The following is a 26994-nucleotide window of genomic DNA, read 5'->3' on the forward strand; positions in this document are numbered from 1 at the left end:
TGATGAATTAGATATAAAAAACATAGATTGAACCATATAACAACAATCATTTAGAAGTTATAATCTTCATCAACCACGTCCACAAGTTAGTAACATAGTAACATACAACATATTGAGTCTCATGATTCATCAATCTTAAAGTTTCAAGCCTTCAAAATTCAATATATAACATTTATCATCATTGATCACCGAAGTTGTACTTGTAAGCTAAGTGTAACCATTACAACAAATAATATCTAACATGAAATGAAATGTTATAAAATGAAATGAAACAACTTTCAACTTTCATGAAGCATCATATTCATAATTCATTACTAATGAGTTATAATTGCCAACTTCAAACTTCAAACTTCAAACTTAAATTGTCATATATTGTTTAAAAAAATATCATAATAAATATGAAAGAGTCAATAGTTATAAAAACTACTAGAAACTAGAAAAGACAAGTAAATCTATTATCTATTGCTTATGCTTGGGCCTCTTGCCACCACGAGAAATGTCTAATTTTTTAGTCTTGTTGGAAAATCAGGATCTTTGTCATTAATATCACCCTCTAAGCATTAATATCCAGAGGTATCTTTGTCATTACCTCTGGATCTGTATAGGGATCTTTGTCATTAATATCACCCTCTAAGCATTAACATAAGATAGAAAAAGCATAGCATGTCAAGTCAAGATTTTGTTTGAGTGATGCGTACATTTTTAGGAGGGTCATGATAGAGGAGTTCGACAACCAATGTCACTAACATCAAGGTACATAGAGGGATTGGTGCTCTTGATTAAATACGAGTTCCATACCCTAATACATGACAAAATTCAATGGAAACATTGCAATCCCCCAATCTTGAAATCCTGAAAAACTGATAAGTCTGTTGGATTTTGAATGAAATCTAAAATTCTACTTTCTCCATATGAAATCCAATAAGGTCAGAACCACTCTCAAACATCTGGAGTCATTTCATGGTAATGTTATTAATTTAAGTAAAAGTGACATTCTCCTTAATCTTCATTTCATCCTTTCATCCTTAAAGTAAAAGGATGAAAGGATGAAAATGAAGATTAAGGAGAATGTCACTTTTACTTTAAGAAATTAACATTACCATGAATCACATATCAATACTAGGGCCATAGGCTTGATCATTAAGCTGCCCCACTCAAAACTTATTTGTTTCTTTGAAAAAAATTGCATTTGCAATATTACTGCAATTTTTTTTTGCAAAAAAGACACAATGCTGCCCCGCAACCCTGCATCGGAGTATCTAAAATTGTATGCTACCCCAGTGTCTGCTCTTGTTCTGATTTGTTTTTGATAAATGATGATCAATTTAAAAAAATTCCATTGGGCGTACTCAGTGGTGTGCAATCAGTTGGTGTCGTGGTTTCTTCTTCTATCTTCTCTAGAGTAGTAGAATGTTTCTCCAGTATTTACCTAAATGTATCCTTGTTCATTTTCTCTAGTTGAGATATTCAAGGTATGACCTCATAATGTGCCGTGGTTTGAGGGCTGACGAAATCTTCCAATTTCTTGCTTTTATTGCTCCTTTGGCTTTCCTGGGGTCTATCCGTTTCGAGACTAGGCATCCTATGGGCATTTTGATAAACAGGTTTTGGGCTGCTGTCAGTGGGGAAAAAAATTGCTTTTGTTTTGAATTCTTTTTTGGTAATAGGATTTACACTTATATGATCCCAATGCGTGAGCCAATATCTCTCTGGTGTTTTGAGCGGATCCTTTCCATTAATCCTATGAAAATCATTGATAGCTGTTGACGATTAAGATTAATTTGGTGTCTATGAAAGTAGTCACTGTTATTTACCAAGTCATGCTATTATTTATTTCTATATTCCAAGCATTTATATATGCCACTCTTCTTACTGGGTTTACAACCTTTGCATGTTATAAACAGGTGCTCATAATTTGATTCCAATGGAGATAGCCTTGAAGATTGCTGGTAAAATCAGAAAACGTGAAAGGTTTGCAGTGTATGTAGTGATACCGATGTGGCCAGAAGGCATTCCTACCAGTGCATCTGTACAAGAAATACTTTTTTGGCAGGTGAGGCACTGTATGAAGTGATGGATAGACATTTTCATTGATGTACTATTATTTGGTAGTAGTGTTTAAAATGAAAAGGAGCACATTATATGAACCTCTATGAAGTTTCAAATTAACTAGTTAAAAAGACTAAAATTAACTACTTAAAAATTTAGTGCATGTAATGAGGTGAGGTCCTATCATAAAATAATGCAGTGCTTCACATAGAAATATTCTGTTCTGGACCAAAAATTGTCTTTCCTATGGTAATAAGACGTTTGGGAAGTCAACATTTTCTTCGTTCTGTCAGAGTCTTATTTCATATGAATCGTTTATTACAGAAAACATATGGTATGCTATCTATCATTGCATACCTTGATCCCAAAGGATCAACTAATCAGAATCGTTGGGCAAGTTGCAGCTTGTTATATCCATCTAGTCCACATGATTGCAAGATTGTCCTGTCTCCATATATATTTTTTAAATAGGAAATTAGCTTTTCCATTATCTGGATAAGTTAATGTGGTAAAATGCTCTTTATGATTTAAAAAATGGGCTTCAATCAAGCGATCCTGTAGCTAAAGTTACCCATATGCCATTCTTTCTGGACTAACTTGAATAAGTTTCCTTCTGGGCAAAATAAATTCAACAACAGTAAAATTCTAACTTGCTGCAAGCATGTCGAGACTCTATACATGTAAAGGCTGCAAGCCATACAACACCAAGTAACATTTTCGACAGGATGTCATTTACTCATTAAAGGTAGAGACTGCAAAGCATACACCAAAAGAGCAGACCTTTGGCAGGATATGCGAGTGTTGGTGATGACAAACATGTTCATTAAGCTATGACAGAAAGATCAGATTTGCAAAATGTATGGGTAACATTGGGACCACAGTTTTGTACAGAGACATAGATTCTAGAAGCTACGACCCATGTTTCGGATAACCTGAAGTGTAAAACTTCCGGATAAACAGAAATATATATAAAAATACTTTTATTAATAAATGAATTACAGATAGATGATGATGATTTACAATGGGTTGCCCGGCTTATATACCGCCATGGGCACCCTTTGGGAAAGGGCATGATCTTATGATCGTGCCCTTTCATCTAACTAAACCTAAAATTAAACAATAACCTACAATAAACTAATTTTTTACATAACATTGCCTTCCTCTCGAAAGAATGCTTTGTCCTCAAAGCATATGTAACGACGGATGTTGTTGAAGAATGATTCATTCTCCCAGAAAGCGTCTTCTTCGGGTAAGTCCTTCCACTTGATCGGATATTCTAAGATGATCAAGGTCGTACACTTTAAAAGGTCTTGGATTAATCTCTCAAGTTCCATTTTTTGGTGATGTGGATATCGGTATGGCTTGATGTTGACAGGGTCTGACCCTGCCTTGACTTCTATTGTATGCTCAATTTCCCTATTAGGTGGCATCTTCATAGGTAGGTCTTGAAATACTTTTTCATGCTTCCGAATCAAATCTTGTATCTCTGGTGACTCTTCTCTGGTTGTATTTGCAGCTAACATCTCTAATTGGTGACATTGTACTACATAAGCAGGTGCTCCATTTCGACTCAGCTTCATCATCTGGGATGATGATGTAACTTGATTTTCTGGTGCTTGGAATCCGTGTAGCTTGTACTTCTGACCTCCCCATTTGAATTTTATAAATTGTACTTGATGGTTGGCGGCATAAGTACCTAAAGTTCGTAGCCATTGGATACCTAAGACTACATCTACTCCTCCTAACGATACTGTGAAAAACGGAGACTCTAAACTGAAGTCTTGAATCTGCAATTTAACCTTATGGCATTTTCCCACCTTTTCAATCTTCTTACCGTTAGCTATCATCACTTTCATGTTTGGTAAGGGAAACGAAAAAATATTGAGTTTCTTTGCCACAGTCGTATCTAGAAAATTGTGTGTGCTTCCAGAGTCGACGAGAACCACTACTTTGTTCTTCTTTATGTGTCCTTTTAACTTTAAAGTCTGAGGTTGTGATATACCTGTCATAGTTGATAATGATACTTGTGGAATACTTCCATCATCTAGTTCTGGTGAGAATTCTGGGGCGTCTTCTGTGTCTTCTACGTCATAATCTTCACTGTTTGAATCATTGGTTGCTTCACAATTATATAGGTTCTTTGGTTCTTTTCCTTTAGCACATCTATGTTTGGGGTCCCACTTCTCACCACAACGTTTACATTTACCCTCTTTTATCCTTTGCATTTCCACATTAGATTTTTCATCTTCACGACGATGTGGTGGAGCATACCTTGTATTATTTGAGTCCACATACTGGGGTATCCTTCGTCTTGCATAAGCTTTTTCCGCTGTTGACCAAAATATTGGTTTGGATTTCTTTTCGGCTGTTTTTGCTTTTCGTCTTGCTTCTTCTATAGATGTAATATCATGCATCTCAAGTTCTGCTTGTAAATGGGTTTTGAGTCCCGAGATGTATGACTGAATTAGACGAGATTCTGATAACCCAGGTACTCGTGTTACTAAGGTTTCCCATTCTTGAGTGTATTCATCGACACTTCCTTTTTGTCGTAGTTTGATGAGTTTTGAAAAGAACTCTTCTTCCTTTACACCTTGGAATCTTTTGAAGAATGCATCTTTAAATTTCCTCCAGCTAATGACATGTGTTGTCTTTTTCCACCACATATACCAGTTATATGCTTCTCCCTCCATTTTCATGGATGCATGTCTGAGCTTTTCGTCATCGTCAGTGATGTCATATATCTCAAAGTATTCTTCTGCTTTATTTATCCATGCAACATTGTTTTTTTCGTTTCCATCGAATTTAGGCATCTCGACTTTTGCCCTTCGCTGGTATGTTGCCACTGGTTGAGCGAAAAAAGGGTGTTGATTGGTAAAGTTATCCCAGAGTTGCTTGTTTGTAAAGACTGTGTTACTTGCTTCTTGGTGGGGTGTCGCTGATTTTTTTGGGGATTCAACCTTGTCATGAGAGTCTGTGGACTTAGTTGAATCCGACGAGACGTGTTCTTGATTCTCTTCACCTTCTTTTAGTAGTTGTTCGGGCGTACAATTCGACCTTTTACACAGAACTTTTAGCATTGCTAAAACCTCTTTGAAGTTTACTTCTGTTTGGACATGTTGACTTTCCATTTTTATCTCTATTCAATTTGTCGTATCTTCAAGATTTTTGATTTTGTCTGCTTGCTCCCCCAGCTTGCTCTCGACTTCATTTAATCTTTTACTGACCTTGTCTTGGTTGTTATTTATCTTATGTTCTACATCCAACAACCTTTTTTGGAAATCTGCCATTGTCATTGTCGACATTGAGCGGGTTTGCGGGGGCGTGTATTTATTTGCCAGCTAAAATATTTTTCCTCTCCTCTTTTTTTTTTTAGCTAAAATAAATTTTATACATATAAATTTTAATTAATTAAAATAAATTTAATTAATTAAATTATATATATTATATATAATATATAATATAATTAAATAAAGTTATGTAATATATATATATATATATATTAGATATATATGAATTAATGATATAACTATATTATATATATTATATATTACCACCGAACAGTTAGGTTGGCTGACGGCACCCGTTAACTGTTCAGAAAATCGAACTATATTATACCGTTAACTGTTCAGAAAATCGAACTATATTATATATAACACCAAACAATCACGTTATATTTATTCCAACTCTTTGTCGACCGTCACGTTTCTTGCTGGAACCGGTTGACTGTCCAAAACCCGATGGCTGACACGGAGAGTCACGTACACCCTAACGTCACGTCCGATGCCCCGTATCTGCACAGAAATACCGTGGTCACGGGACAGGTTATACCAGCGAGTTAGGTGGAGACGCAACAACAACAAGCTGTAAATTAATAGAATAACCACAATTTTAATAGCTGCTTCCATGGACGATGCTGAACCACGTAGACGAAATGCACCACGCAAATAGAATGCAGACAGTAGAATTCGTGGTTGACTGTTCCAGCACTGCGGTCTTTAGATTCTCTTCCACGCTAATCTACGTAGATGGGTAACAGCGTGAGGGACGCCGACAGTGTTTGCGGAGGGCTAGGGCCGGACGCAGGGATGGACGACGTGGGTTGTGTTGGCTCGATTGTGGCAGTTAGTACCACGGCGTTTGTGGTTTTCGGCAAGGTGGGAACAGCGAACGGATGCAGCAACAACAGAGTGGGTGCAACGAATAGAGACCGAGGATCGCTAAGCTCCGATACTAGATGAAGTGTAAAACTTCCGGATAAACAGAAATATATATAAAAATACTTTTATTAATAAATGAATTACAGATAGATGATGATGATTTACAATGGGTTGCCCGGCTTATAGATGAAGTGTAAAACTTCCGGATAAACAGAAATATATATAAAAATACTTTTATTAATAAATGAATTACAGATAGATGATGATGATTTACAAAGGGTGCCCATGGCGGTATATAAGCCGGGCAACCCATTGTAAATCATCATCATCTATCTGTAATTCATTTATTAATAAAAGTATTTTTATATATATTTCTGTTTATTCGGAAGTTTTACACTTCATAACCTCAGGCCACGAATGGCATTGAAAACTAAGCCATCATCCACAACATGATCCTGTTGTTCAGATGAATTGTAGTAGGCTATAAAAATGTGCTCTGTTACAACCCCAACATCTGTTGTACCTCCGATGTCACTCCCACAAGACCAACCATCAGGTTGATAGAGTAAGAGTAAGAACCACTGATGGGATTGTTGAGTACAATGATGTCAATACAAAGCATGACTACTGAAAGGTATCCTATATAAAGAACAAGAAATAAAGTAAAACATGAAGTTTATATGCAAAAGCATGGAAAAATCTTCGGACACAAGTGCAGGTAGCCACAATGGGAGGTAGATGCAGAGGGAAGGGATCTAGGGATTGGGTTATGGTCCACTAGAACTACCTCTTCTACCATCGAAGACCGTATGAAGAAAAATCAGGACAGAATGATGCCTAGAGGAAGAGCACAAAGACGATTTGGATGCTCTACTGCATTTCTGCCTCGCAGCTGTAACTTGCTGCTGATGTCTATGTGATCTCATCTGTGCACCGGTAAGGGATCTAGTCTGGTGACATCTCAGAGGTCTCTAAGGAGGGGGAACGGTCCGCTTGGTCCGCACTGATTTGGAGCTAGAAGCAATGCTGTCACCAGTCCGTCTCTTAGTGCTCCTACTTGATGGGAGCACCATAAAGGAGGAGGTAATCTACTGAGCAAGATTCATCCTACAAGTGTGGAGAAATCCTTAAGGCAGCATAGTTAGGGTTATATTAATTTGATTTCTTTTTCTTGACATTTTCTTTTGATGTTCCTTATTAATTCTTCTTTGCAATCATTATATTTTTATCATCAATACAAATATCAAACAAAGGAAGATCACAAACACAACAAAGAACACAAAATGTAGGCACTCACAGTGTTGCTAACATCTCGATAATATCCTGATTTTACCTCGAAATCACGATGTTTTGGCATAGCCGATGTTTGCCGATTTTCACTGATATTTTGATGGTATCTTGAATTTACCGATGTTTGCCAATATTTTCCGATATTTTCCAGATTTTTGCGATTTTTTGGTTTTCTGAACCCTTGCTGATTTTATATCGATGCCGATGTTTGTAACATCCTCACTTAGCTAGGGCAAAACCCCTCTTCTAGCGGAAAACCCAAAAATTCTTCTCTTCTTTTAGAACCAAATCAAATGAGACAACCGAGACCTTTAGACCAACAGTGAGACCTCCTTCAAGTCAAGTTTTCCAAAAGTCAACTCAAGTCAATTCTTCCAAAAACAAACCAACAAGAGTCTCGGACCTCACTGCAACTTCTGAAACTCTTCCTGCAACACTTTGAAACTGCTGTAACCCTAATTTGCTCACACGTGTGGCAGAAACAACAAAATTTTGGTCCTTGCTTGACAAAAGATCCTTCCTTCCTGGTTAGGGTTTCTCTTCTTTCTTTCAACTTTGCACTTCTTTCTCCTACAAAAATTGCAGATCAAATGTCTTCTTGATAATAATCTTCGCAAGAGGTCGAAGTCTTCTCTTATATATTGTCTTCAAGTGTGGACAAAGTCACCTTCATGAGGCTGAGTAGATAGTTGAAGGAGCCGAATTGGTGGAGTGATAATTGCCACCTTTTACATAAAAATAATTTTCTTCTTTGATACAATGAGCCCAAGAAGGGTCTAGTACATAATGACAAGGACAATGACTCATGACATGAACCCTAGAAGCACTCAATAGGTGCTTTGACCTAAAAACAAAATAAATAAAGCATGAAACCCATGCTTATAAATAATTTTTCTTTGACAATACATGAGAATTACAACAATTATGAAGATTGATACTAGTTACATTTCTCAACAACAAGGAGGCTAGAGAGTGTGGGCACAAAGTTTGGGGGTTGTAATTTCGGATCCACAGGGTCTTGATGCCAGATCCGCAGATCCACTTTTCTGAAATGGATACAGATGTGGATCCACCCAGATCCATGTAGGATTCTCCACGTAAATGGATCCTTCAAACCCAAAAATGTATCCCATGCTACTGAAATGAATCTTGTGCCAGCTAGCCCTCACACACTGTCTCCCAAGCAAATAAAATTAGAGTTTTTGGTTTATTTTTTATTTCTTCAAGGATATTTCCCACCTATTTAAAACCACGAAAAGCAAATACTCTATTTAGATTTTTAATTAGATTACTTATTAGTAACATGTAGGTTGTATCGTTGTATAAGTTATTAACTACCTATAAGTTGTATATCACATTATAATGCTAGTAGGAAAGGTATTGCACATCAAAATTTTAATTTTCAATTTTTTATTACGCTAATAGGAAAGCTTTGAGACAATACATAGATAATCATATATAACGTACAAGGGATGGTTGTGTCATTATTAATTTAATTAGATCAATTCCATCCAACTCTAGATGAAGAGTCCTCTTAGAACAATATGATACATAGACTATAATATGTTCTTAAATAGTGTACAATATTTATTTACCATTGTAAATAGATGGGAATTTTTAGATTTTGAGGCAAATTTCAGGGAAGACAGGTTGATCATGATGTAGAGTGAAACTTGAAATATTCAAATGATGAACATGTAGACCCATTTTGGACATTTAGTTAGCCCTACACATCATCATATCAATAGAATGATCATTGATGAGACACATAGTTTTGTATTTACAATTATCCTTGTTGTATAAAGCATGACGCATCATGATTTTAGTGTTCAGATTTATAAGTTATCTAATGATTTCAGTCCTATTGTTGTGATACATGAATGGTTTTGTTTTTTAAATTTGAATATGATTTTTAAAATTAGAAAAGTATTATTGTATATTTTGTATGCCGTGTTTCCCTATCATATTCGGATCCTAGCTTTACAAAATATGTTGGATCTATATCAGGATCCGAATTTGAATTTGTATCTGTGTTTGATATTTTGTTTCCTGGTAACTTATTCTGGGGTCCTCTTGCATGTAAAGGGTTTAAGTCCTGAAAAAGTAATGAAATATCCCCAGATTTCATAATAAATGGAGCAACAAAAGATGAAGTGCTCCTTCGAATCAATCTTTTAGAGATGACATAGCTGGTTGATCTTGTCTAAGTGGTCTAGTTGGTGGTCCGTCTCAATCCATAGTTGATGAGAGCCAACTCTGAATTGTTCTAAGGGAATCTGAAGGGCACACAACCAATGGTAAAATGTGTAATGGGACAAACAATGAGTCCTTCCCTCATCATCATGAAGTGCTCAACATAGAAGGCCATCTATGGATGTAACCCACCTTGAGGGTGTATACATTTCCTGTAGATATCCTCATGAATGATTGTATCCATCTCCTATTATACTCACAAATGGTTGTATTCATCTCCTAGTTAGTAGGTAAGAGGTAGCTTAGTGCAGATAAGAAATATCTAATTGGAGGAAGCTGGTCCAAGGTAATGCCAACTAAAGTAAGGAGATTTGAGATTTTAGTGTACTAGCATTGGTACCGAGCTAAAGGACTAGCTGCTACAATGGAATCTGATTAATGATAGGCCAACTATGGATATTTGTCACACCCCTGCATTGTATTAACAAAACTCTGAACAGTGGAGAAGTGAGACGAGACTGAACATTGCCTCAAGGTGGAAGGAGTGAGTGCCAAAATCTTCGAGGATGATGGGTTGGGGAACTGTCTATTTGCATGATATAAAGTGGTGGAGGATGGTTTGTGCTATCTCTAATGAGGACTAATTATACTCTAGTAAACCAGGTCCCCAAACCTCAAAGCCATATAGAACTATAGGTTGAACAAGAGTGTCCATGAATGACATCTTGGATAATATGTCCTGAAAGTGGTTTTGAAAATATCGTCTTTCAAGAACGGCCAAGGACCCATATCCTTTAATTTAGGGCTGAAGTGCATACGACAAACTGAAGTCAGGACCTGCGAACGCCGAATAGAACCTGGGTGTTGGTGATCTTGATCTCCTCACCGTTGAAAAAGAAGTGGTGATCATAATGAATCTTCTTCGGTTCGTTGAAGATCATGACCTTGGTTTTACTTAGATTTACTGTCATTTGATGAAGATCATAGAAAAGGCTAGGGCATCTAGCTATTGCAACAACTTGTCTGAGGATGAGGCTAGACGGATCACATAATTTGTAAACAAAAAGATAGAAATTAAGACCTTGTATAAAACCATCACCATCGTGGATATGTTCAAACAAGGCGTCTAGCTTGTCAATGTAGATCCCAAAAAATGTGGGGGACAAGGGGAAACCCTATTTCACCCCAATAATATTTTGGATGACAAATGACAAATGATGTTTGGGAGGTAGTGCCTCGGCTAGAAGGCAAATCAGTTATAGGTTCCAGATGGATCTACAAGATCAAGTACGCTGCAGATGTCAGTGTAGAGAAGTACAAGGCTAGATTCGTGGCAAAGGGGTATGCACAGAAGGAAGGGATAGACTATGAGGAGACATTTGCTCCAGTTGCCAGAGTTTCCTTCACTCCAGTTGCCAGATATACCTCTATCAGATTCGTTATATCCCTAACAACGCAGTTAGGATGGGAGATTCACCAGATGGACGTCAAGGCAACATTCTTGAACGGGGTGATAGAGGAAGAGGTGTATATAGATCAGCCTAAAGGCTTCAAAACTCATGAGATGCACACTCATGTATGTAGATTGAAGAAAGCCCTATATGGGCTCAAACAGGCACCCAGGGTGTGGTATGGTCGGATTGACAATTATTTGCAACAGTTGGGATTCATCAAGAGTGATGCAGATCCCAATCTCTACTATTTGATGGTGGAGAATGAGTCTCTCATTCTGGTTTTGTATGTAGAGGACCTGTTTCTGACAGGATCATCAAGGCTCATAAAGGACTGCAAAAGAAACCTTGAAGCAGAATTCGACATGAAGGATATGGGGTTGATAAACTATTTTCTAGGATTGGAAGTATGGCAGAAGAATGGGGAGATCTTCCTTGGGCAAGAGAGATATGCTACATGATCACTAATTGGAAGAAGATAGATGCATCAGGGAACAAGCAAGTCGACCCCACCTTATATAGATTGCTCATTGTGTTGCTCATGTTTTTGGTTAACACTAGGCCAAACATTTCTTTCACTGTCAATACCCTTAGTCAATTCATGGTAGAACCTAAAAGGGTACATTGGGTGGTAACTAGACACATTCTTAGAGATGTGCGTGGAACAATCGGATTTGGGTTGAAATAGACTCGAGGAGATGACGCCAGATTATGCGAATTAACAGATGCAGATTGGGTAGGTAGTTCAATGGACATGTGTTGGACACCTAATCCTCTAAGGGTTGCTGTGGAAGTTGAACAACCAAAAGGAAGTCCAAGAGACCTTGAGATGTGGAACCCAACAGTCACACCATGTATTATAAATGTATATCATTTGTTAATAATAAATGTACTCTCCTGTTTATCTTTCATATTTTGTTGCTTCCATGTGTGTGTTCAACATGGTATTAGAGCGGGCGATATCCTGCACCTGCTCATATTTGAGCCACTCGTTTTATGGCCTTTCTGTGCAGGTGAGTTCTACATTTCATGAATCTTTTCTCAGCTAAATTCTAGTTGCAATCTCTACCCACAAATTGTTGGACATGTTTCTCTTAATTTTTCTGAGCAAATCAAGTCTGTCTATCTACGCATTTTAGAACTATACCTATCATATTTCTACCCAGGCATTACTTTGCCACACTACATCTAACCATTAATATTCTCTAACGCTGACATAAAATATCATTGCTGCTCGCCAAGGATTTGAAGAGTCGATTCATATTCCCTTGAATAGTGTTGGCTTGTGCTGCATACAGTTTTGAAAACCAATTCAAAATTGCTCTCTGCCATTTCTGTCCTGCCATTTTGAATCTGCTCAACCGTTTCTCTATAGTAATCTGCTATAAAAAATATAACGCTATTCTTTTCAGCTCGTCAGTGCTGACACAACATGAACATTACATTGATAGCGATTTTGAGGAGCAGCATCAACTTAGCACTTGACCCGGGCAGATATGTGTCTATGGCGAAGAAATAGCTAATGAATTGCACTTTCTTTATCATCCCTCTTCTTCTGCGAATCGCAATCAAATTATTCCAGGCTTCTGCATAGTAGATGGGAGAAGTGGCATATTCGATCCGTATCGGAGCCGCGCAGTGGATAGTGGTGAACTGGAGCCCATGTGGGAGTTGGATATATTGTTTTTCAATATGAAATGATACACCCTAGTGAGACCAGACTGAATATAGTGTCACTACGACAATTTCCAAGCTTCCAAAAAATACACTTGGATTCTCAAGAGCTTATGGAATATGCTCAACATTGGTGGATTCTTGAAGGCGTTTTTTGACTGTGTTTATTCAGCGAGAAACTCCATAGCCATCCATGGATACTCATTTTCTGAGATCAACAATGGTTTGTTGCTATCCATGGATACTCAGAAGGCTAGATACCCAGAAGCCAATTTCCATGGACGTGCTGAGATGATCTAGAGGTCGGGCGTTCGATTTTGGTTGGCCTTCGATCCGATCTGCATCCGGAGGGCGTTTCCTCACATGTTGTTGTTGGGCTAACTCGAAATCCTCATCGAGACCTGTAAAGTCATATTTGCGCCTCATTTCCTCATTGCTCAGGGACTGGAAGGCCTGACTCTGGTAAACCCGACGTGAAACTCTGCGATATAGAAAAATGGGCATATTCCCCTCATACCCAGAAGATGTGCAATTGTTGGGCGACTATGCTTCCTTTCGGTCGGAATTAATAGAGATTGTTTGGTGATTATAATAGTGGTTGGTTTTGCATTACATGCTATTGCTTCTTTCATTTTGATGAATAGTAGAATGAGTTGTGCTAATTACATTAATGGAATACGATTTTTGAAGTCTGAGATCTGGCATGGATCCTTACATCCCTAAGCTGGGCCAATGCACCAGGTTTCAAGTACTTTTTCAGCCTCTGCTCCCTTTTGCTTGAGCTCTGGATGCTCCTCATTGGGCCCTGCATTGTTGGGTCTAGACTCCTCTAGATTTCGCAGCAGATGCGCATATGGGTATGCCGAATCCTTCTGAGTATGGTGCCCAAATCCTCTGATTTTGCAGATAGGGACGTGGGGATAAATCCCTCCAAAAACTGTTGTCTAGAAGCTATAATTCAAGCTTACAGAGCAACTGCGTAGCCTGGATGAAAAACCATGGACAACGTTTATGGGATATATGGTTGGAAGGGAAAGAGGTGTGTTGGTGTGTTTACAATTCCGTGAGCACTGGTGTCATCCAAACTTTGTTTGCTGCATTTCTTTTATATATGTTGAAGCCATATATATGCGTTGTGATGGGTGTTGGTTTATATGCTGCATTATTTTTATGCGTTGGTGAATGGAGCATATGTTTTGAAGGTCGTGGTATGAGTGTGTAATTCATGGTATGCTTTGCAAGTAGTATGTGGTATGGTGGCTCTTCTCTTTGCATTGACAACTTGACTTGGATGACAAATGACAAATTATATGCACATTGAGTTATTTTTTAAGGTTGTGTGGTATATATATGTTGATGCTTTCTCTGCTTTGAATTATATACCTTGAACTGTAAGTTGTGCTCTTTCCAAAGCTGAAATTTTCTTGGTCAATGGTAATGTTGACTTGCTCAAGGTTCCAGCGATAAAGAAAAGATTTTTGACATAGTATTGTGAGTGGGTGTTGTTTCTTCATTTGTTCAAAGTTGTGATCAATTAAAAAAAAAAACAAATTGTAATTTTGACAATGAAGAATATGGCTCGAATTACTGAAATATTAGAGTTCTTGAAAACTATGATACATTCTAATGATCATGATAAAGTGAAAATCAGCAAGAGCACTCTCTGTGATATTAAAACCTATCTGCAGTATACACAAGAAAAGGTTGAATTTTTGCAGCTTGAATCTCAACTACAGAAAGAAGAATTACAGCAGTGGAGTCATCATTCTGAACCTGTTTCTGTTCAGAAGATCGAAACAGACTCCCATAAACAACAAGACAATAATGTTACAATTGATTCAGATCCACTGCCCAATAAACAGCAAAATTGCATGCACAAGCAGAAATTCAGTGTGCACTTCCCAAGTCGGTCATCAGACCTTGGGAAGAGCTTGTCCACAACAAGCATAGAACTGGTCTTGGATATGGCAAGGACGTGTCCTTTCATATTCCAGATTACTCCAAACCAATCCAATTTCAAAGTGCTGGATTTCTTCAGGACAGTTCATATTCACCTGCTCCTCATGATAGTTCACCTTCAGCTATTCCAGATTCTGCCCCTCTTCCACAACAACAGATTGTGAAATGCCAACACTGTGACCGAGTTGGCCATTTGAAAGATCACTGTTTTGATCTTCATCCATGTAAGCACTGTCATAAAACTAGTCATTCTTCAAACAGATGCTTTAGAAACAAACCTCTTGCAAGAACAAAGATTCATCTTGGATGGATCGCTTCTTGGCAATGGGCATCAACAGCCAAGAAGATATTTCAGTCACATGTCAGAACTTGTTATAGAGTATTGAACAATCTTGTAGTTGAGTTTTCTCCATCATCTCACCTTGTATCTGACAGGGGGTGAAATGATGGTCATCTACAAGCTTCAAAGCCACACCAAGCGAGCTTGAGCCACAACCTACCATACCAGATTCAGAGTTGTAGCCAAAGATAAAGATGCCCCTGAGCATGCCTTTAGTCGGTGATACCTCTTCAAAGAATTGGGGACACTTCCTCTAGTAGAAGACTTCAACTTCTTGCCAGTTTCGGAAGAGTTCTAGGAATTGCATTAAGCATTCCAGAGTTGGTGGTAATCCTTTAACCATCACAGGTTGAGACCTCCCTTTTCAGGTTGAGATTCTCCCTTTTATGTGGGGTGAGACCTCCCTTTCATGGTTGAAGGTTTCCCTCTTCAAAACATCAGGGGCACTTCCTCTAGCAGAAGACCTAAGCTTCATGCCAGACTTGAAAGAGTTTTGGGAACTGCACTAAGCGTTCCAGTGTTGGTGGTCATCCTTAAACCACTGCCCTTTATACCAACATTTCAGAGAACACATTCAACGTAGTGCTGCCATGCATTTTTGCACATTTTGTATTACAACTCTCTTTTTGGACTCATACATAACCCTTCGGATTAAGGGGGGGAATGTTGGACACCTAATCCTCTAGGGGTTGGTGTGGAAGCTGAACAACCAAAAGGAAGTCCAAGAGACCTTGGGATGTGGAACCCAATGGTCACACCATGTATTATAAATGTATATCATTTGTTAATAATAAATGTACTCTCATGTTTATCTTTCATAGTCTGTCGCTGCCATGTGTGTGTTCAACAAAATGAAAAGTACCTTCGGGTACTACTTCAGTGTTGGATCAAGGATGGTCTATTAGTGCAGCAGGAAGCAAAAGTTAGTAGCATAGAGCTCAGCAGAAGCTGAATATATGGTAGCCAACACAACTACATGTGAAGCTATATGGCTTAGGAAGCTGCTCATGAGTTTATTCAGGAAGAAGATGGGGGCGACCAATGTTTACTGTGATAATCAGAGTTGCATAAAACTCTCTGAGAATCCATTTTTTCATGATAGATTGAAGCACATTGATATCAAATGTAATTTCATCAGAGACTACATTCAGCGTGGGGCTGTCCAGTTGCAGTATGTTCCCACAGGAGATCAGGTAGCAGTCATACTCACAAAAGCTCTAGGGAGAGCTAAGTTCATCCAGTTTAGGGAACAAATGGGTATGATAGAGGACCTGTTTCAATAGCAGAAACAGATGGATTCTCAGTTGCAGCTGTAGTAGATGAGAGGGAGTTGCAGTAGTTGACAACAATACAGTAGGGTTAGCAGCAACAAAGATGCAACGCATATCAGAGTTGCGCAGTAGTTGATGCGCAGAGCAGCCACATATTAGCAGCGTAATAGGAGGTGGTGCAATGGCATGGTGTTGCTTCAGTAGGTTGCAGTGCTAGAACACATTCCTCGCTAAGAGGGAGTGTTAGTTTTTGTAGCATTGGAAGTGTTCTAGCCTTGAAATTTTGTGAAGAGACTAGAATATATGAGATCTCCAAAACTGAGAAATCTTTTCTGGAAATTCCACCTAGAGACGACTTAATTAAAATAATTAATCATTTTTTAATGTTTCCTAAGTCTAAACTTAGGAAATATGATTAGTTAAAGGGTATTAATTAAGTCATGGTGAGAATCTTCTAGAAGAAGACACGGATCGAGTTTTAGTTAATCTTAGCCATCAATTATGTTTTAATCTTGGCCATTGATGTCTCAACAAGAAATTATAAGAAGAACCTCGATGGGGCTTAGAGAACACACACCAGCAGCTACTCAGTTGCATCGATTTTCTCAGTGGCTGAAGTTCAACAGAGGAGATAGAGCCAAAGGGTGAGTTGCAGAGGGAGAGAGAGGGTATCAACAGTGATTCGAGAAGTGCATAATGAGTTTCGGAAGAGATTGGAGGAGGAGAGACACAGTCCACTAGAGCTCTACGCAGCACCAACACAAAGGGTGATGCAGAAACCCTAGCGTATGGACAGAGGGTTCATCTCGGGGTCAGGGAGTTGCTGTGGAGAGTGAGAAATTTGTCACTAAATTTGTCAGTGTTTTTCCTCTATTTTGATGTCTGAATTCTTGTACTTGAATTTCTGCTGAAGAGTTAATAAAGAAACCCTCATATGTTGCACCAGTTTTCCCAAGTTGGGTTTTTCCGGGGACAATTGTCTAAAAATAATTGTGTCAATATTTTTGTGTGTGCTAGAATTTCTCTAATTTTCTAGCATTTATTTTCCACAGTGTTTGTTTTGTGAAGGCTGTAGCGTATATATTTCAATATTTGCCGTAGGAAACTGCAAATAATTTGTTTAATTAATTTAACAAATAGAAGAAATATTATTAGTTGTCGCAGTAGGATTCCAGGTTTCAGAATTTTCAAAAGTTCCTTTGAGGCCGACTTGAAGGAGTCTTTCAACAACAAGGTGATTTCGATGGATGGAGGAGTCTTCACACATTTACTTTGACAATGACCTAAAGCCTATAATGGAGGCTTGACCTATACAAATGACCCAAGCATGAAACCCATGCTTTAATAAGTCAATTTCAATAATAATAAAATTCTTTGGACAAATGTATTACATTTTGAATTCAAGTGCAATAATGAACACCGAACCAAGTTACATTTTTCAACACTCCCTCTTAACTAGGGAGGTATTCATATTACATATAACCAAAGAGGTACATGGAAGGTCTCAAACCACATCATCTATGAAGAAGTTTAGGAACCACAATGCCATGGACTAGATTCTTGACTAGGGCAATCTATCCATTGGTCTCTCAACAATTTAGGCACCGCAATGCCACAGACTAGATTCCTGACCAGGGCAATCTATCCGAGTGGGACTAAGATGGACTCAAGATTTCAGCCTCTCTAGGTACCATCAGGCTTACTTGCTAACCATCAACGCAAAAATCCAAGAGCATGTCTGAGATCAATGACTAACACCACCTTTCCAACTTCGGGACCTAGACATCAACACAAAGTGTTGGCCAGATGTCCTCCCAAGCAATGCTTCACTCACAAAGCCTTAATACCCCTTGATCCGACAGATCAAGGACAACAAATCTCTCCCGATCAAACTGATCGGTAACCAACATGCTATCAAAACCTTCGAGAGATTTACATGTACAAACATAAACCCAATCAATAATATACCTTCACATGTACATAATCAAATACAAAGCTCGGGGATCTTCCAAACAACTTGATGTTGCTTCTCAACTTTTCATAGTAGGACTATGAACCGAATCTTTGACAGAAGATTCCTCAATCATATACTTTCCTTTCCTACCCATGCAACAACATATCCTTCGAAATTCATTCTTCAATCAAAACCAAGCTATTCCCTCCCTCTCAACCAAGGAGCATCTGTTTATCCAAACTCCCTCTTAATCTAAGGGAGATTTCTTCCATTTTCGTTATCGGAGAATCTTTCATGGCTTCCAACCATTTCGTCAGAGTTATCATCCTCCCCATCATGCTTATCACATCAACGACATTGTCACCATATTGAAGATTGTGTACCTGCACAACTTAGATAGCAAGTACAACCAAAACTATAGAAGCATGAAGTTAGCCATATCGGAATTACAAAAGCATTTCAACCTTACATATATCAGATACCCAAAATTAAACAAGAAACACATATTCTTCAACATCTTGCTAGGGACTTTGTCATAAACCCTAGACTAGTTCATAACAACTTTCATTCCATCTAGGGTTTCAATGTTTCTTTCAAAGGTATAACACACCCTACTACAACGTATAGCAAACCCTAGAAACAATTCAAACAAATATAGATCTACAAGGCATCTAACAACTTTCAGAATTCATATGTTATATTTTCCACTAAGGTTTCATACAAATCCTAGATTTCATACAAGAGAATCAATCAAAACCAATCACAGCTTAATCAACATCATGACTGGCATCTACTAGGGTTTAATGTAAACCCTAGATTTCCATCTTCAAATTCTAAACAATCACTATATAGATTCATAAATTCCAGACAGTTATACATACTAGAGAATTTAACTATTACTAGTGTTTTGCTGCTAAACCCTAGATTTTCCAAACATCATCCTAGGCCATCAAACTTTGACTAGGGCTTGTTTTCAAACCTTAGGACTCATGACCATTAACATTTAGGTCAACACATATATCTAGGAATTCATCAACATATCATAAGCACATCACATGACAAGCAATATTAAAATGTTAGACATATACCAACCTAGACCAAGCTAGGGTTTCAACCAATGGACACATGCCTAAGGTTTCATTCCTAGGACTCTAAATACATAACAAGGGTTTTGCTTATAGACCCAACAAACCCTAAATATCTAGGGTTTTACAACATAGAAAAGCAAACCCTACTATTCTGAAAATTTCAAAGGTTTGGGATTTCAGACGAGCATCATTCAACCCTAACAAGCTAGGTTTTTATGATCATACCGAAATCCCAAACATGACATCATCAACAAAAACTTCAAATAGTATTTCACAATAACCCTAAGCAGTTTTGAACATTGACATTAGCATACCCTTAGGTTAGAGTTTTTCAGAGAACTTGTCTAGGGTTCTATAAAATCAACTAAGAATATAAGGGGGGGTAGATTTATCGAGAGATGAATCACCCTAAACAAGAATTTCTATGATTTAATATAGTTGGACATAATGATGTTAGTAATAGTAATATATGAATAAACATTTATTATAAGGAAATCAATGTTTTGTAATTTAAAAAATACCTTTGTTTCTTGACAAACCTTGTACAGACTCCTTGAAGTGCCATGATATTTTGTACCTGTAACAAATACTTCTAGGCAGAATATGAGATACCTAGAATATGATATTAGCTCTCAATCTACAATGGAGGATGGAAACCTTTATATGAAAATCAAGTTTATCTCTCCTTCTAATTAATACTAAGATTTTACTTGACATCCTAGATTGCTTTATAAATCCTAGAAGGTAAGGTTCAAGGTTCTTTTATCTAGGCTAGAATTATATAGACCATGAAAGGTTATAAATATTTGTACCTTGAGTTCTCATACCTTGAACTTCTTTAATTGAGAGATCAATGATTTATAGGACTTTATGCTCTCCGTGGAAATAGTAAACACATTGTTAGAAGACTAAAGCACAAAGATCACAATACTTGTGTTAGAAGTTGTTCTCAATCTTGTTGAATGTTGTAGAGAAGGCTTGGAAGAAAATAGTTGATCACTCTGAATTTAATCCAAACTAGATCACTGTGACACTTGATCAAAAGCCTTTGAATATGTTTCTCTTTCAGATTGTGAATTCATCAATCCTTATTCTCCGAATTTCTTCATTGTGATATATCTTCACTGCAATATCACCAAACTGATGTCACTGTGATATTGACGTTGACGTGATAGCTTTCGAATTGAGGTTACTGAAGTGACACTGAACTAAAATGGCACTCAAACTGTGATATGTAGTGGCACCGAGTCATGTATCACCGAATCTGTGGAGGCATCAAATTGTAGTATACATAATATCGAACTGTGGAAACATAGATATGCTATCTGAGTTCCTTTATGACTGTGACTGTGATTTACACTGATCTTTTCACACCAATTCATCACTGAAGTTGATCCGAATTTGACTCCTTTGTTACTTGATTTTTTACTGAAACTTCTTTCTGACCTTTCTACTAAATTGGTTTTATGAGGAAGCACTGAACTTGATCACTCATTTTCTGACTATCTCACAAAGTATACCATAATTCATTACATCAAAATTTCCCTCTGAGTTTTTGTATTGAGCTTTCACTGCTCTTGTTTTTGAGATTGACCGAGCTTCTTTGTTGTGACATATTGGAACCTTGCATTGTCATTGTAACTGTCTTTAAACTACCTTTTACTTTGACCATAGCTTATCCAAATTGGATCTAGAATAGACTTCTAAGTCTAAAGTGTTCCTCACAAAGGAAAATGAAAGTCAAGGGTTGCTCTTGGAAATAGCCCCATTGCATAGATCTTTTCATTCTGAATCTATTGCAATTTGAATGGGCTAAAATGGACTTCGGATAAAGAAATTATCGCAGAAAGAAGATTGCCTTTGTCCTTTGAAAAATGAGGCATTTCTTCTAAAAATGGCATAAAAGGCTCTTTAAGGAAATTGCATCGCAAATGTGCGAAGGGGTAGACTTAAGGCAAAGGTAGAAGGACTCCCCCGACTGCGACCTCCAACTTATCGCATTAGAGATAGGCCCGCATGCAATATCGAGACCCCAGGCACTATGATATGTCGATTGCGATTTGCGATTGGAGTCGATAGCGATGATCGGAGATATCGGCAATCGGCGGATCGACGTCGGCGTGGTCCATGGCATATGGAAAGACCCCTGGGGCCGTTGCGATAGCGACATGCAATGTGCGATGTTGACCGTTGGAGCGGGATCAATGGTCCAGATTTAATCGGCGATCGGGAGATCGGTGATCCCCAATACCATAGGGCTAATGCACTGCAATATGCCAATATGCGACTTGCGATAAAGGGCGGACCCGATGGAGTTTATAAGCTCAATTTCATAATATTTGAAATCCGGAAATTCGGATTTTCAATGTATTCCCGTGTAAATGGGTTTTTGGCCATTTGGCCATGCGATGATGCGATTGCGATGGATGGTAGACCCGATAGGGATTATGAGCGCGATTTCATAGATTTTGAAGTCCGGATTTTGCGCTTGATAGTGTATTTCCGTGTATATTTTCTGTGTATTGGAAATATGGTTATTTGGTGGATTTTGTCCTGGGAAGAGGCCGCCTGTGTATTTCCTTTGTAACTGTCCCATTCTCCTTGCCTTACTGTAAGTGGGCATTTGTAACAATGATGCGTTACACGCAGCGAGCCACGGAGCCACAGAGCCAGATGGCCAAACGCAGAGCCACAGGGCCAGAGTGCCAGAGGGCTAGACGTAGAGCCAGTGAGCTAGAGGGCCAGTCAAAGAGCTGAAGAGCCGCAAGGGAATGACTCCTCATGATGAGAGACAGAAGAACGGATGGGGGATCTGCAGAGTCGGAAGATTCCACAAAAATACAGAGAGCACGCTTGACAAACAGCACGCAGAGGCTGAGAGAGTGCCGAGAGTTTTGGAGGTTGCTAAGGGGCGCTTGGAGGTCGAGCGAACCATTGATGCACGCAGAGGCCGAGAGAAGCTCGTGAGAGCTAGAGCCAGAGCCGAGAGCGAGAGCACCAGAGCCGTAGAGCCAAAGTGCTTGACAAAGGCATAGCCACCAGAGGTTGGAGGCAGAGCCTCAGAGCCACAGAGCTCAAAGCAAACTTCCAAGAGCCATGATGCCATAGTGGAGCTACAGAACAAAGAGATCCAATGATCCAGCTGTTGCTGGTGTCCAGAATGTGCTGAAGACAGAAAAGGGCATTCTAGAGACAGTTAAGAGAATTTTGAGGGAGTTGGTGCAAGCTAGAGCAAGATCGCTCAGAGCGCTGATTGAAGGAGTCAAGTCCAGCGAAGCCTAGATCTGTTTGTGGAGTGGGGACAGCCAGCAGGATAAGATGGCATTATAAACCCATAGGTTGAGTTGTAAACCAATGGAGTTGAGCGTGGAGCTTGTAAAAGAATTTATGACATAATCCCAGAGAGCCTAGTTGAGTTGACTAGAGCTCAAGGAGACGTAGCCCAAGAGTTTTGGGTGAACTCCATATTAAGCTTGTTGTCTTATGGTCTGTTTACTTGCTGCATCTATTGCTATGTGTATGATGTTGTTTGCCGCACTATCTCATTGCATATGCTGCATATCAGTTTAAGTAAATAAACTAAAGGCATTTGGTCAGTTAAAAATAAACACAAGCATACAACTATTTCAAGCATTATTAATTCTACAATTGGTTAATCATAAGATCTGGGAAATATTTAAGCTTTAGAAGTGGGATTTCTTGTAAGCTTGACGAGAAGCCTTTAGTGCCCCATTTTCGGATCAATAGCTCTGATACCATGTTGGAAATCCATAGGTTTGGCAGTTAAAACAATTTTCCTTATTATGGCGTTAACTTGTGATGTTTTCATTATTAGTATCAGATCTTTTAATTATCTTTTCTTATCATCAAGATTAATGCCAAGCAACAAAAGAAGAGAACACTAGATATAGGCACGTTGTCAAGGAAAACTCCCTCGAAACCCAGTCACAAATTATTCATTCAAAAAGATGAGACGACCATGACCCTTACAATCTAGACTCGAGACTACCTCCATCCACCAAATCAACCTTGCCATGTTTCAGTTCAATAGCTCCTGTAGTAGTCATTCTTCTTCACACTTGCAATGGCATTGAACTTGTAGCAATGATCTCACTGTGATAGCATTAGCATTGAGACTGTGATACCAATACTTCATCACTGTACTAACATTGAGCCATTTTGTGGTAACACCGAGAGATATCCACTGTAGTATTTGTTGATTACTACATGTCAATGACCCATAACAGTACGCCCCTTTTTTCGCAAAAGGAATAGCGCCTGATCGACGTGTTCCAGCCATCCAGCGATCATCGTCAATCTGAGGATCATCTTATAATGTAAACCCAGTCTGCATGTGTATAATGTAAATAATCTCAGCAGATTCGTGTCATGCATGTAATCACCTAGGTAAACCTAGTTTTCTGGTAACGATCTACATTCCGGGAGGTTTTTTGTCTCAACGATTCATTCTCGGATGGTTGGCAGAGTTTTCCTTCAGCCTACCCCAAAGTCGGAATGGATTTTGTCACTGGAATCTTAGGGGAGTCCTAGTGTTTTAGATCGAATCTATGTAAAAGTGATTGAGGAATATTCCTAACTATTTGGTTAAGTTATTTTATCACGAATTGCTTGATCTGCTAGATTGTATTTGTGTCGCAGAACTGGGTAGTCTTTGAGGGTCTTTTGCAAATGGGTTTTCCCCCTTGAGATGTAAAAATGTAAAAATCATGATGTAAAGTGTCTTGAGGGTTAGAAAAATAATTTATCCCCTCATAGGTCCTAGGTCCTAGGTAAATTTAAGTTTTCCAGAGGTAAAATTCGTGGATCCTTTAAAAAAAATTAAATCTTAACAGGTCCAGGGACTAAGGTTAGTTGATTATTTTGCTAAATTTTATGCCTTGTGTCCTTGGGGTTAAGTCAAAGTCAAAATTTTGAGGAAATAAATGCAAAATTTTAATTTTTGAATTTATTAAAATGCATTTAATTGAAAAATTCGAAATTTCCTCAATATTTAAAATTTCGACGGATGAGATTAAAAGAAATTTTGATCCTCATCAACAGTCAAGATCACTTTGACAATGATCACTCGAATTAGCCATTGGGGGGTTTATCTTTAAATAGGAGGTCATTTTGTCAGTCAGAAGGATTCGATCTTTTGATCGTGTACTAAGCGAAAAGCTCTCTCTTGTAATCTTTTTATGAGCAATAAAGAAAGACTTTGGGGTTAAATTTCTGTTGGTGTTACTCTTCATGGAAAAGCTGTAAGATGTATTATTTTCGTGCGTAATTTCTTTTTTGTCATTAATAATAGCTTCTAAAGAGCGATTTGAGTACAGGTATCTTGCTCAGTCGCTGGGGTTTGAATGATAATTTAAGTTTTGAATATAATAGCAGGTATCTCTATTAGATTTGAATTTTATTATTGTTCTCTCGCTCTATGTTGACGACTGAATTGAGCGAGAGAACAATAATAAAATTCGGAGATATCGGCAATCGGCGGATCGACGTCGGCGTGGTCCATGGCATATGGAAAGACACCTGGGGCCGTTGCGATAGCGACATGCAATGTGCGATGTTGACCGTTGGAGCGGGATCAATGGTCCAGATTTAATCGGCGATCGGGAGATCGGTGATCCCCAATACCATAGGGCTAATGCACTGCAATATGCCGATATGCGACTTGCGATAAAGGGCGGACCCGATGGAGTTTATAAGCTCAATTTCATAATATTGGAAATCCGGAAATTCGGATTTTCAATGTATTCCCGTGTAAATGGGTTTTTGGCCATTTGGCCATGCGATGATGCGATTGCGATGGATGGTAGACCCGATAGGGATTATGAGCGCGAGTTCATAGATTTTGAAGTCCGGATTTTGCGCTTGATAGTGTATTTCCGTGTATATTTTCTGTGTATTGGAAATATGGTTATTTCGTGGATTTTGTCCTGGGAAGAGGCCGCCTGTGTATTTCCTTTGTAACTGTCCCATTCTCCTTGCCTTACTGTAAGTGGGCATTTGTAACAATGATGCGTTACACGCAGCGAGCCACAGAGCCACAGAGCCAGATGGCCAAACGCAGAGCCACAGGGCCAGAGTGCCAGAGGGCTAGACGTAGAGCCAGTGAGCTAGAGGGCCAGTCAAAGAGCTGAAGAGCCGCAAGGGAATGACTCCTCATGATGAGAGACAGAAGAACGGATGGGGGATCTGCAGAGTCGGAAGATTCCACAAAAATACAGAGAGCACGCTTGACAAACAGCACGAAGAGGCTGAGAGAGTGCCGAGAGTTTTGGAGGTTGCTAAGGGGCGCTTGGAGGTCGAGCGAACCATTGATGCACGCAGAGGCCGAGAGAAGCTCGTGAGAGCTAGAGCCAGAGCCGAGAGCGAGAGCACCAGAGCCGTAGAGCCAAAGTGCTTGACAAAGGCATAGCCACCAGAGGTTGGAGGCAAAGCCTCAGAGCCACAGAGCTCAAAGCAAACTTCCAAGAGCCATGATGCCATAGTGGAGCTACAGAACAAAGAGATCCAATGATCCAGCTGTTGCTGGTGTCCAGAATGTGCTGAAGACAGAAAAAGGCATTCTAGAGACAGTTAAGAGAATTTTGAGGGAGTTGGTGCAAGCTAGAGCAAGATCGCTCAGAGCGCTGATTGAAGGAGTCAAGTCCAGCGAAGCCTAGATCTGTTTGTGGAGTGGGGACAGCCAGCAGGATAAGATGGCATTATAAACCCATAGGTTTAGTTGTAAACCAATGGAGTTGAGCGTGGAGCTTGTAAAAGAATTTATGCCATAATCCCAGAGAGCCTAGTTGAGTTGACTAGAGCTCAAGGAGACGTAGCCCAAGAGTTTTGGGTGAACTCCATATTAAGCTTGTTGTCTTATGGTTTGTTTACTTGCTGCATCTATTGCTATGTGTATGATGTTGTTTGCTGCACTATCTCATTGTATATGCTGCATATCAGTTTAAGTAAATAAACTAAAGGCATTTGGTCAGTTAAAAATAAACACAAGCATACACCTATTTCAAGCATTATTAATTCTGCAATTGGTTAATCATAAGATCTGGGAAATATTTAAGCTTTAGAAGTGGGATTTCTTGTAAGCTTGACGAGAAGCCTTTAGTGCCCCATTTTCAGATCAATAGCTCTGATACCATGTTGGAAATCCATAGGTTTGGCAGTTAAAACAATTTTCCTTATTATGGCGTTAACTTGTGATGTTTTCATTATTAGTATCAGATCTTTTAATTATCTTTTCTTATCATCAAGATTAATGCCAAGCAACAAAAGAAGAGAACACAAGATATAGGCACGTTGTCAGGGAAAACTCCCTCGAAACCCAGTCACAAATTATTCGTTCAAAAAGATGAGACGACCATGACCCTTACAATCTAGACTCGATACTACCTCCATCCACCAAATCAACCTTGCCATGTTTCAGTTCAATAGCTCCTGTAGTAGTCATTCTTCTTCACACTTGCAATGGCATTGAACTTGTAGCAATGATCTCACTGTGATAGCATTAGCATTGAGACTGTGATACCAATACTTCATCACTGTACTAACATTGAGCC

The 26994-nt window shown here is 38.8% G+C and overlaps 1 protein-coding gene across 2 annotated transcripts in view; it reads left to right on the plus strand.

Moving 5' to 3' along the window:
• LOC149216955 (phospholipase D delta-like) overlaps window positions 1–26994 on the plus strand; it is a 212753-nt gene that overhangs the window by 72690 nt on the left and 113069 nt on the right. For both annotated transcript variants that reach the window (XR_016251158.1, XM_089392867.1), the window contains exon 7: window positions 1905–2053. Coding sequence is in view for 1 of the 2 variants with exons in the window: in XM_089392867.1 (XP_089248993.1) it covers window positions 1905–2053 (149 nt within the window). In the remaining variant the exon portion in view is untranslated. The remainder of the gene's footprint in view (window positions 1–1904; window positions 2054–26994) is intronic.

The sequence above is a fragment of the Pinus tabuliformis genome, chromosome 1_1, assembly GCF_031772625.1.
Source record: "Pinus tabuliformis cultivar Carrire ecotype Pingquan chromosome 1_1, CPIR1, whole genome shotgun sequence".
NCBI lineage: Eukaryota > Viridiplantae > Streptophyta > Pinopsida > Pinales > Pinaceae > Pinus > Pinus tabuliformis.